The sequence below is a fragment of the Sceloporus occidentalis genome, unplaced genomic scaffold (genome assembly GCF_023333645.1).
Source record: "Sceloporus occidentalis isolate IW3139 unplaced genomic scaffold, rSceOcc1.0.p SCAF_7, whole genome shotgun sequence".
Lineage (NCBI taxonomy): Eukaryota > Metazoa > Chordata > Lepidosauria > Squamata > Phrynosomatidae > Sceloporus > Sceloporus occidentalis.
Window position 1 is genome coordinate 74,895,022 of NW_028316987.1, and position 13,009 is coordinate 74,908,030.

A 13,009-nucleotide genomic window follows, 5' to 3' on the forward strand; every position below is an offset into this window, starting at 1 on the left:
AGAAGTAGAATTCAATGATATAGCCATGTTAGTCTGTAAAATCAGTATGTGGAGAGATCTTGTAGCATCTTTGTGACTAATTGAAAGAAGGAAGTTGGCAGCATGAGTGTTTGTAGACGTCAGACTACTTCCTCAGATGCTTTAGACTGAAGTCTACAAAGGCTCATGTTGCCAACTTCTTTCTTTCAGTTAGTCTCAAAGGTGCTACAAGATCTCTCTACATACTAAGAATCATTAGTGAGTGATGGGCCATTGGCTTTCCCCAGCAGTTTTCAGAGGTGCATCCTTCTTCCTCTCCCCAATATGCAGATCAGTGGAGACACTGATTTATCATTTGGTTTTTGTGATGGTACTTGATAAAAATGTAGGTGGGTGTCAAAAGCAAGCTAGTTACAACCTACCTAATGGGTTCTTGTTGTTGTGAGTGAATTAATTCAGAGTGGTAGTAGATCTATGTTGACGTGTCATATGCAGCTGAAACACTGAAAGAAATTAGAGAAAGGTAAACTTTTAAAGAACAAAGGGTGGAGTGACTTACTTTAAATATTTGATTTGGGCTACAAGGGGAAGACGGGGTGTCCACAATCACCACCTGTTGTTTTTTTTAAAATGTGCCCTTTCCTTTTGCTCAGAAGACTCCTGAGGATTCTTAACACCACTTCCATTACACTCTATGAAATTTGTGCAAAACCCTTTAAGAATTCTTGTGCCTTACAGAAGTCAACAAGAATTTTCTAATTTTTATAGTGCAGTGGAGGATAAGCCAGAATCTCCAGGACGGAATGCTTCAATCAGCAAAGGAAGCACTAGAGAGAAAGGATCAAGGTACCTGTGCTTTTATTTAGAACAGAAGTGCAAACATTTGAACAGATTATTATTTTAACATGGTTATCTGTTGTACCATCTATGTATTTGGTATTTTACAAAGGCCAAGTTTAACAAGTTTCTGCCCAAAGGGTTTTTCATTTTAAAAATAGACACAGAAAAATGGAGGGGAGGTAATGAGGCTGGATAAAGAGGGAAACAATATGTACTTATAAATTACATATAGTACTATTTCAAAATAAGACATCCTAATGTACCACATGAAGGTACAAGAAATGCTAACAAAGAAACAGATGTTTGGAGTTTTCCCCTTTAGGTCATGCTTACTACAAAATCTCCTGGACTTGCTTAGAAAGTGACAAATATCTTACAGAAGATAGGAAGTATGAGGAAGTATTTTAAGAGCACAAAACATCCAATTTCATTGCAACTCAAAGCTACATGTAATGTTAGGAAAATCTTTTTCCCCTCTCAAGTAGACAGGTCTTGTGCCGTCTATGTTAATTAAAATTAGGGCTTTATTAGGAGTGGTATCCCAAGAAAACATGTGTTGTCTTTTTTACAAAAGAAAAGGGAAATGGAAAAAGGAAGAAGAAAAACCCAAAGAAGAGGAAATTGAGACAACTATGCCTAAAATAATGGAAGACGTTCCTGAAAAGATTATATGGCTTCCTCCTGTTGACATCATCTTGCAGGAGTACATCAATGAGATTTCCAAAACAATTCTTCCACTAGCAACCACCAAAGAACAGGTTATACAGCTTGCACAGTGAGTATAAGAATGCATTTGTGTAATGTGAAATAAAAAGGGAAGAAATTTATTTTGAAAACTATTGAGCAACTTTCTATTATACAGTGGCCTTTGGAATCTACAGTGGATTGGTTCCAGCTTTCCCTGTGAATACCAAAATATGAGGATGCTCAAGTCCCATTAAATACAATGGTGTAGTAAAATGTATATCTCATACATAAAATGGCAAAATTAAGGTTTCCTTTCTAGAATTTATATATTTTTTAAATATTTTCAAACCTTGGATGGTTGAATCCATGGATAAAAAATCTGTGGACAAGGAGGGCTGACTGTATCCTATTTTGTCATCTCCCCAGAGAGCTCATCTCATCGTTTACTCACTGGTAGCTTTCATTTCTTCCACAAAACAGACACAAGCCAGTCTCATATAAAAAAATAATCAGAAGACAAGACTACAAACTAATCAATAAAATTCATAGTTATAAAAGTATTTTTAAAAAGTAATACTCTTCCCACACTGAAAGGTGGGGAGTTTGCAGCTGTTGGGAAATTTTTTTTATAAGCTTCCAAAAACAGGTGCCTAAAAAATTGACACAAGGAAGGGGATCCCACTACTGGGACTTGAGTTCCTACTGGAAAGGTTCTTCAGCTTGTGGCTGGGATGTAGTGGTTGGAGCGGCTGGGTGTTGAAGACCAAAAAATATCTGGAAGTTGTCAGTCTCTGCTTTGGGAACTGGATGGATAAAATTTAGAAGTGGCAGAGTGATAACTTGCTAGCCCCACTAGCTGGATCATTCCCCTCACATTATGTAGAGAACCTACTGCTCTATTCCTTCAGTAAGTGGTAGCAGCTAATAATTTTGGAGATACATTAAAGTAACTTAACTGCAGTTACTAAGATGGGACAATCCAAAACCTATTTAAGTTTGATTATAGAGTGGCATGTGGAGGTGCTGGTTGACAGGACAGGGGTAAAGATTATCTCTGAAGGACCACTGGGTACAAGATATTTTTACCAAGTCAGGCAATATTTTCCATGGTGGCCAGAATTAATTTGAAATGCCATGTCATGGAGGCCATCTGTTCCTGCTCTGTCACATCCCCTATTGTGACATGTTTCTAGTATATATAATTATTTAATTTCTGGAACTGGTGGCAATAATTGCAAATGTCCAGTACCAGCCTACATTGCAGTAACAGCTTGATTTAACTAATGAGCTTGTAACACCATTTCTGAGCTCTGGATTGCAGTGCTGCAATGTACTCATTACACCCTATGCAGCACAGTTGCTCATCAGACTGTCCTCATATATGATTCTTCTAGGTAAGGAGATTTGGGAAAAACAAAGGCAATGAAAAGCTTTTTCTTCTCACAGGTAGCTTCTTTTTGATAAGGGATATTTGTACACAGCAGGCTGCTTGCCAGGCAACATCATAAACAGACATTTTATGTATTTTTAAAGGATATTATGCATTGCAGTGATTTCCTGAAACAGCCAGGACTGGTTGGTCTATAAAGATAACATAACAGCATGACCTATAAGAAAAAGCATTAGCATTTTAATCTGTCCAGCTATATTTAGCATACTCCGAGAACCAGGGTAATAAAATAAAAGCAGCTATGATGACTTTAATACATTTTTATTTGCCATACGTACTGCCGAGTCTTTGTATACATAGATTCTAAGAGCAGTTTCATACCTTATCAGTGCTGACATGAAAGTTACCCTTATTATTGGCAATGCTGACATAAAAGTTACCCATATTAATTAACCAGAACTTTTTATTGATTTCTATATGAGTGATAGGAATGTTGTGAAAAGTAGTCAGATGGAACAAATTGAGAGTCAGTGTGATACATTGTAGTAGTTCTCAATTTTGTGACCCAGCTGTACTACAAATAGCCCTACCCACTTGCCATACTAGCTGCAGATGATGGTAACTATAGTCTAGTAACATCTAAGCGTCAAGATTGAGAACTGATAGACCAGTATGACCAAACAGATATCAGTTTAAATCTCTTCTTAGTTATGAAACTCACTGGATGACCTTGGGCAATCAGTCTTAGTCATACTAACCTACCTCACAGGCTTATTAGAATTAAAGCAGTGGAAGAAGAAACCATGTATACAAATCTAGTCTCATGGAGGTGGAATAAAAATGTAATATTTTAATACAAGTAGTATACATGCTGGTAAGCTAAAATGTCCATTTGATCTTAGGAACAGGTCCTCAACCATTATGCTTAAATGGTTGAAGCCTGGCAAATTCAGTGTCTCAGGCTGCACAGAGTCAGAAATGCCCTCCTTATGAAATCTCTCATGTTACTAGTCCCGTTCTTTTCGTCTATTACTAAATATGGAAAGGATAGCCTATAATAGCTCTGTTCTAAAAGTTTTGTTTCAAACATTTCCATCCATTTCAGGGAGGAAAGTTTCAGATTAGTTAAAGTGGGTGCAGATTTTCTACAGGAGGTAGGTTAAAGTTTTAAAATTTTGGGAGCTTACCAGTCAAAGTGACATGGTAACCCCTTCCAACTTCTCTTTCTTTAAAATGTATTTTTTTTATACCTCTCCTCCTCTGTCTGTTAGGAGAAACCCATTCCATAACATTCCATGTTAAACACTGCAGAGGAACATGGTAGTCTGGTTGTCTCCAAATATGGTTCCTCTGTGCTAACTCAGACAGCACAGAAAACATGTTTTAAAGGAAAAAAGGTAAACAAAAGAAATACATGGATGCTATTAATAGTAAGTCCCTAGATATTTTTTAAAATAAACCTTTGCTTGTCTCCTGAGAATGTTTCTCAGAGTGCCCTCCAATTTTTACAGCTTCTGAGTGGCCATTATTATTATTATTATTATTATTATTATTATTATTATTATTATTGGGGGGAAGTCTTTCATCCATTTCTACACTGTAACTACTTGCAACTGCTTGGAATATAAGGAAAGAAAAAATGTTTTGCCCAATCTGTGTATGATCCATCTAGTAAAGTGTTTTACTCACACCAGAAGATGTATCCACGGACTCACAAATGGTTGATTGTGTTCTCGTTTATCACAAGCATTCAGTATTCAAAAAATATACTGCTTCCATGTTGTCCATAATCATGAGATGGATCATCAAAACACTAAACAGATAATCTTGTCGAAGCCATAGTATTGTTAATCCTAATAAGTAATATGGAAATGGCTGACTTGCTTCCATCTCGTTGAGTTATAAAACAGGTTTGTTGCAGACAAGATGGGTGGTCCCATTGAACGAGATAAGCTGCATGAATTTAGCTGGGAACTTCATATAAGTGAAATTGAATATGAACTTAAATGCAATGTTGTGCCTATTGGGAAGATCAACAAAGGGACCTTCTACCACAGAGCTTTGCTTTTCAAGGTAAAGTATACCATACAAGTCCCTTGCTACACCAACTCCAATAGCTGCCACCAGTATGTTTCCAGGTACAATTCATACAGCTGAGGTAGAGGCCATGACCTATATCCTGTTATTACTTTTGACTACAGTAAACCCACTGAATCCATAAATTTTACCTATGAGGATTTGTGGAGGTGCACTGGCAGATTTGAATGTTTAGAGCAGCCAATTGGAATCAGGCTGGCAAAAAGGTGGTGGCCTGCTTGATATAAAAAGGAGGAGGAGCTGTTAATGAAGGAATGTGTCTAGCCTGCTGAAGCAGGAGAGTGTCTTAGAACTGCCAAGAGTGCATTTGGGAATAAAGGTTAGCCTGAATGGGATTCAGATTCCCGTATCAGGAGAAAGGATTTAAAGGGACAAAAGAAGTCCAGTGACACTAAGAGTGTGCCAAGCCTGCTGAGGCAGATGTGTGTCTTAGAATTGCCAGGAGTGCAGTTGGAACTAAGGGTTTGGCCTTGGGGGAGATTCAGATTCCCATATAAGAAGGAGGGATTTTCAAGGACAGAAAAAGTCCTGTGAAACCAGTTTAAATTGATAAGTTCTTTGAGCAATGGCGAGTCAGTGAAGGGAAGGCTCAGATTCACATTATTCTGTACAATTGTAATTTATGAATAAAGCTAGAGATTCATAGAATCTCTGTGAATCTGAAAAAAACTAAAACACAGCTGAAGAGCAACTGAAGTCCTTGAATGAACTGAAAAAGATCAGTTTGTAACCAGTGAAGCAATGTACACTTTGTAACAATAAGATTTGAGAACCAACTGCCAAAAGAGATACCTTCATAAACTCTTTCTGTAAATAAAAGTTATTTTCTTTTTGTTCAAAAAGGAGTGGCCCAGAGTGATTTATATTTAACATCAAAATATGCTACCAAGAATAATAAAAACACTTAATAATAAAGAGACTTAAGTCAGTGGGAGGACCAAAGGTTAGAGAGAGAGTTCTGAGGTAAAAGAAGCCTCAAACTATTTGTCATAAGACAGAAGAATCCTGTGTAACCTGTGGTGGTCACGTAATTTTGGGATCCGAAAGACCCAGTGAGGTGGAATCTGAGAGGCACAGTGTGAGGGGATCTGAAAGATCTAGGGTGAGAGATCTAAGAGATCAAGCCTCCACAGGACTAGCATTCAATAAGTAATCCAGTGAATCTACTCTAGTTGGATTAATCAACAGGATTCCAACTCATATTTGAGCCACCAAAACATTGGGATTTACCTATGTGTTGACTAAGGGGATACAAGGGCCTTATTCTAATAAATATGTAAACTGCAATATAGTTACCAGATATAGTTACTCATTATGCCTATATAGATTAGCTAGAGCTACTAAACGCTACAACTCACATGGTCTTCCAGTGATTATAGGCATTGGCCATTCTGGTCAGATTCTGGGAATTATATTCCAGATGAGCCTTTGAAATAATAAATAATAATAATAAAGTTTAAATAAAGCTGATACTCCTCTGCTGTTACCCTCTCAAAAGTTGCCTCCCATCTACAGCCATTCCTTCTAGCTGCATTGCCAAGCTCTATTTCCAAAAAAGTCACAGGGCATGGTACCTGGTTGCTTGTTTTTCTCTTCCATCCCTCTATTTCTCCTTTTATACTGTTACCTGTTGTAAGGCAAAGTGCTGTTTTAAACTGTAAAGTATCTCAAGACACACTATAAATAAAGTAAAACACCCTATAAATGTAGTAAGAATAAATAAATATAGTAATTAATACTCTGGTTGCTTCTTTCCATAGGTTCTGGCAGACAGAATTGGCATTGGTTGCAGCTTAGTCCGTGGCGAGTACAATAGAGGATGGAATGAGGTGAAATTAGTTGATGACTCTCCTTTGGGAATACCTGGACTTCTGCTTCCTCCTCGAGTATTTATTGTAGATCTCATGTACCAACCAGGCTACCTGATGAAAGATGGAAGTCCAGAAGCAAATCACTATCGCCGCATTTAATTATCTTTCCAGAATTCTTCACAACCAGAAAGCAACTTCTTAGTTAGATTTTTACATTTGCACAGAATAGTTTCTTGGGTTTATTTTCAAAGCTGATCTGGGTGCCAAGCACAGCACCTTTATGTGCACTGACCAATCTGAAAGGAGCTATGGAACTGTCGTTCTTTCACTGAAAGTTCTGAAAACTTAATGTCTTCACTCTCAGAAAACACTTCAGGCATTGTATAGAATTTAAGGACAAGCCTTGCTCATATCTTTGATGCATTACCCAGAATAAAAGGAGATATAAGTAAAGTGGTTGCTAATTAATGTTTTATAAATTTTTGGTTTAACGTATCACAGGTCATTTGCTTTCACTTTAACAGCAGCAGGTCTCCTCTTGCAATTCATTTCAATATTGCCATATATATATATCCCTTAAGTTTACTATTTATATTAACAGGTCTATTGTTTGCCCTTTTTGTTCCTGTTAACTACCATGAAACTTTCATTAACTCTTAATGATAATGACATGGAGCCAGAGCAGAAGAAATAATTAGACCATCTTACAACTGAACTAAATGTAATGAGGTAACCATGAATTCACATGTCCTTATTTATATATAAAAGGTGATTCCCTGAAATAGAACCCACAGACAGATCTTGGGAAAGGCTTTTTTAACTGCAATTCCCAGAATCCCCTGGCCAGGATATCTCTGCCAAGTTCTACATATAGGAGAGAAAGTGAAGCAACGCCATCTTCTTTGCTCAGTCAAACTGCTTGTGCTTTAATCATGTAATTGAAGCTTGAGTTTTTAGGTTCTGGGAGACTAGAGTGTGTGCAGCCTGAGATTCACTAAACTGAAGCACCAATCTCCCAACAGTGTTGGTTTAAACCAGAAATACTTCCTTCCATTTTGGACCTCCCTCCCCACATACTTTTCTGGGGGAAACACCCGCAAAGGAGAAAAGAAAAAGTGACGTTAATCAAAGAATATGAAATCCACTAAAATAATCAGCAACAGGGCACTGAAGCAAATAAGAAGGCAGTATTTAATTATTGCTCATTCGCCATTTATAGTGGACACAGCTAAGCAAAACACATCTCTGGTTCCTGAGGGAAGAATTCCAGACTGATTCCCCTGTTACAAGAAACCAGATACTTTTAGCAAGGAAATTGGTCTGTCGAGAAAAGAAGCCCATTTAGTCCTGATTGGTGCATGAAACATGACATACCCCTGCCCTTAAATCATTTATATTTCACTTTTTTTATGATGCAATTGTGAATTACCTCTTTCCACATTTGTAATTAGAGGATGTAACAGATGGCCTGGACCCAGTTCAGGGTGATAAATCCATTCAAACAACCTACAGGGAAGCTGCTGGGGACAAATGATTCTTCATCCATTGTATTGTTCCAAGATTTGTGTTCTCTGAGATCTGGTGGAAGCAAAGATGAGTCCAAAATATCCTGGCATACAAAGCTGCATTTTCAGTCCTTTGAAAGTGGGTGGGGTTTTATTGGTAATAATAGTGGGTACCCAGCTGTCACAGGAGGAGGCTCAGAATAAGATTACTTATATGATCTCTACCAGATTGAATAAAAAAATCAGGGGAATCTCATTTTATATAGTACTAATATCCAACTGATCTCACATGTATTCCGTTCACCTTTGGAACTGAGGTGTACTAGCAGGTTTGAAGAGCAGATTATGGATGTACCTGTTGGTTAGTTACTAAGATGATTTTAGCCAGGTAATGGAAGACTCAAACTATACCAGCAGTCCAAAAATGATGGGCAACTATGGCCCCTGAGACAGATTTTTGCTTACACTATATAGACAGAGGTAAGGACTATGGAAGTTGCAGACCAAAAACAGCTGGAGGACCACAGTTGCCCACCCATGCCTTAGTGACTGTAACAATGGATAGGCCAATTAACACCATTTTAAGAGAAGAAAGAACACCACTTACTACTGTAAACCAAAATCCATCTTGCTCACTTCTGCTGCAAGAGTTAGCAGAAAGGATCTCAGCAGGTAGAACACTCAGCTCAGTGGTCCATCTCTTCAGTCATACATAGACACCAGACATCTGCCCAAATGTACTAGGGATTAGTGCAAGGGAGACATAATATTAATTACATGAAAACCAGAAAGTTTGTAGAACTGAGTACATACTTCAGAAACTTTGCTGCTGAAAGGAGTTTGTACAAGGTGACGCCTGCTTCTTCATGAATCACCCACTTGCCTCAGCATCTGTTGACATAAATGTATGTGTTGACTAGGTTGCCCTGCAAAGTTGCCAACTAGGTTGTGCCAAGGTACAGTTAAATTAGGAAAAAGATATTGCTGTATAGAGAAGAGACTTGCCATATTACCACCTACACTTTCAAACACCCACCCACACACATGCTGTTTTTCCTCCTGCTGCTGCTGCTTCCTATAAGTATGAATCTTGAAAGATCCAACCATTCTTATCTTGCTCCTGCTCCCCGTATTTAGCATACTAAATACTCCCAGTATTTAGCAAGGTTATATACAAGCTATCCTTTTCTGAATCTGCTTGCATCCATGAAGAGTCTACTCATATTAAGCATTTAGGAGAAAGTCTTCAGGTTGGCTTTTTTGTATAGACTTACCAAGTTAACCTACTGAAAACAAAGTCTACATGAGCCAGCAGACCTCTGAAATCTGCCCTATTCAGTATCTAGCCATCCAGTCTACAGCTCTAATATCAGGGCAGAGAGGGGGGTGGCATAAATGTAGGAAAAGATATATAAAAATGTCCATGCACACAGGAATACACTTTCCATTAGGGCAAAATGCTTGCAAAATCAGGGCACACTAGAAAAAGTGCACACAGACTAAGCAAGTATTATAAGAAACGTGCATAAAAATTAGAATGATTTTTTTATATGGACTTCCTTTGAATGAATTTTGCCACATGAAGTTAGGCCAAACTGAATTTGCGATCAGAGAAATAAGACATTTGGTGAAACTAAAATTCATAATACATTCACCCTTCTGTACCACACAGACAGTGGGTTCGTGGCGCAATAAATGAACAATCACTACTCATTTGTTACACAAAAAGATGTATTCCTAGAAGGTTGTGTTGCATTTCAAATATCTCTTAGGAATGTCCAGACCTGCTTCGAAGGCTTTGGTTGGTATTCCCTCTTTTCCTGTAATAAGACTTATAATGGCATGAGACTGTATCAGCACTGCAGAAACAATGCAGTTTGATGCTGCTTTAACTGCCATGGCTCAATGCTATGGAATCCTGGGAATTGTACTTTATTGTGGTACCAGAACTCTGACAGAGAAGGAGAAATATCTTACAAAACAACAAATTCCAGATTATCATAGCACTGAGCCATGGCAGTTAATGTGGCATCAAACTGCATTAATTCTGCAGCACAGGTCTTCTCACCCTCACCCAACCAAAGATGCTTCCCTTGTCCCTCTTTGTTTTTAGTCATCATCCAATGAACACCCTTTCTAGTTTAAGAAGGTGTTTGAAAGCTATTGATATACTGACCGATTTTGTGTTTGCTGTCGAGTTTATTACTGCATTTAGACATTGCACTGCCATTTCTATATTTTAAGCTTGATTATATTGCTTTGTCAGATTACAAGTAAACAAACCCTGACACACAATACCGTTAGTGTGTAACATAAACCATATCAGAATCGATACATATTTAATTGCCTTAAGCATACACTAAAATAGCATTATTCCTAGTGCTGGCTGATTTCATACCTGCCAACTCATGCAATTACATTTTTGTTCTGTTTCATGTTTTGTTCAATCAATGTCTCTCCAGGAACTGTTGCAAGCAGAATGTAGATTCACTTCACCCCCTGTTACATACTATAAAATCATTACCCCCATAATTAACAGCATGCTCCCTTTGAGTGCCAAAGCAATCAGACTTAATCATTAATTAAACTTAGTGCTGGGCCTCTTTCACTGCATAGTTTTCATGAACTTTGACTCAAGATTAGACAGAAATTGATGAGTCTAATAATTTGATCTCCTGAGTGCCTTCAGTTTCCACTGAACTTAGCACCTATGTTTAGTGTTCAAGTAATTTATGTCAAGTGGGAATGACGCAATAGCAATTTAAAAAAAAAAAACATGTAGGGCTAAATTGTTCCCTGAGATATAAATCTGGCCAACACAAAAGCTATCTTCGCAATTCACTTCTCGTATAAAATATGATTCTTAATCTCATTTATTTATTTTTAATGAATATTAACATTGATTTCCATTACATTTAGCAATGTCCACTGACTATGTGCTGTGAAATGCTGTTGACAAAATTTAAAGAATACATCTAGGTAAAGTCTGATACTGTAGTTCTATAACCACAGAATTGTTCTATCTGCTATGATGAATCTACCATCTATTTGCTTCATGAAATCCCCCAGCAACTATCTTGATTACAAAGCCAATGGTCCAAAACACACTGCAGAAATAATCCAGTTTGGGACTGCTTTAACTGCCCTGGCTCAGTGCTAGAGAACCCTGGAAACTGTAGTTTGTGAGACAATTAGATTTCTGATATTATTATTATTATTATCCCACTTTATTTATTTTTGTTTTGTTGTTATATTTCATAGAATCATAGAGTTGGAAGAGACCGCACGGGCCATCCAGTCCAACCCCCTGCCATGCAGGAAATCCAAATCAAAGCATCCCTGACAGATGGCCATCCAGCCTCTGTTTAAAGACCTCCAAGGAAGGGGACTCTATCACCCTCCGAGGGAGTGCATTCCACTGCCGAACAGCCCTTACTGTCAGGAAGTTCCTCCTAATGTTCAGGTGGAATCTCTTTTCCTGTAGCTTGCATCCATTGTTCCGGGTCCTGTTCTCTGGAGCAGCAGAAAACAAGCTTACTCCCTCCTCAATATGACATCCTTTCAAATATTTAAACAGGGCTATCATATCACCTCTTAACCTTCTCTTCTCCAGGCTAAACATCCCCAGCTCCCTGAGTCGTTCCTCATAGGGCAAGGTTTCCAGACCTTTCACCATTTTAGTCGCCCTCCTCTGGACATTTAGGTGATATTACTATTATCTATTATTATTTTAGATGATATTATTATTATTATTATTATTATTATTATTAGAGTAGTAGTAGTAGTAGTACCCCACTTTATCTATTTTTGTTGTTATAGTTAGGTGATATTACTTATTATTATTATTATTATTATTAGATGATATTATTATTATTATTACCCTGATTTCCCTCCAAAATTGGAACTCAAAAGCTGCTTACAATCTAAAAAACACAGCACAATTAAAAACTTTATAAAAAGTGACACCTGAAACAGCTGCTAACTAGGAATTATTTTAAAGCGTATGGTTTTTTAAAACTGCCTTTCTCTTTTTCTAATGGCATCCTACTTTTGGTATGTTTTAATTTATTTTCATTAATTTATTTTATTTTTATCTCCCCTTTCTCCCAAGTTGGGGCCCAAGGCAGCTCATAACACATGTACACACACACACACACACACACATTGTATTGTTTGAGTTGTCACTTTTTGTAAAGCTTTTAACTGGGCTGTGTTTTTTAGACTGTAAACTGCTTTTGAGTCCCAATTTTGGGGGGAAGGTGGGGTAATAATAATAAAAATAACAATAATATCATATAAAATAATGAAGTGTTGTTTTAATGTGTGTGTATATATTAATATTAATATATTATACTATATAAATAATAAGTGTTTTAGTGTGTGTATATATATATTAATATATATATATATATATATACACTATCATAAAATAATAAAAATGTTTTAGTGTGTGTATATATACATTAATATATATATGTGTGTGTGTTGTCTTAATGTAATATATACTATCATATAAAATAATAAGTGTATTAATGTGTGTGTGTGTGTGTGTGTATACACACACGCATTAAAACAATACTTTCAAACAAAACTATAAAAAGTTTTTTTAATGTTTAAATTTTTTAAATATCGCAATAGCTTGTTACACAACATTAAAACACAGCATTGTTTTAAAAGAGGACGAGGCCTGTCAGGGAGGA

General features: G+C 37.1%; 1 protein-coding gene across 4 annotated transcripts in view; it reads left to right on the top strand.

The window, feature by feature from the left end:
- The window catches only part of ARMC3 (armadillo repeat containing 3), a 76,680-nt gene extending 69,443 nt beyond the window's left edge, over positions 1–7,237 (top strand). For 2 of the 4 annotated variants that reach the window (XM_089533356.1, XM_089533357.1), the window contains exons 17-20: positions 748–825; positions 1,394–1,594; positions 4,807–4,969; positions 6,754–7,237. In XM_089533356.1, coding sequence (XP_089389482.1) covers positions 748–825; positions 1,394–1,594; positions 4,807–4,969; positions 6,754–6,963 — 652 coding nt within the window. In that variant the 3' untranslated portion in view covers positions 6,964–7,237. Of the gene's footprint in view, positions 1–747; positions 826–1,393; positions 1,595–4,167; positions 4,294–4,795; positions 4,970–6,753 lie in introns of those variants that run through there. The other 2 variants (XR_016281958.1, XM_089533359.1) reach the window with 2 other exon arrangements.
- The last annotated feature ends 5,772 nt before the right edge of the window (positions 7,238–13,009 follow it).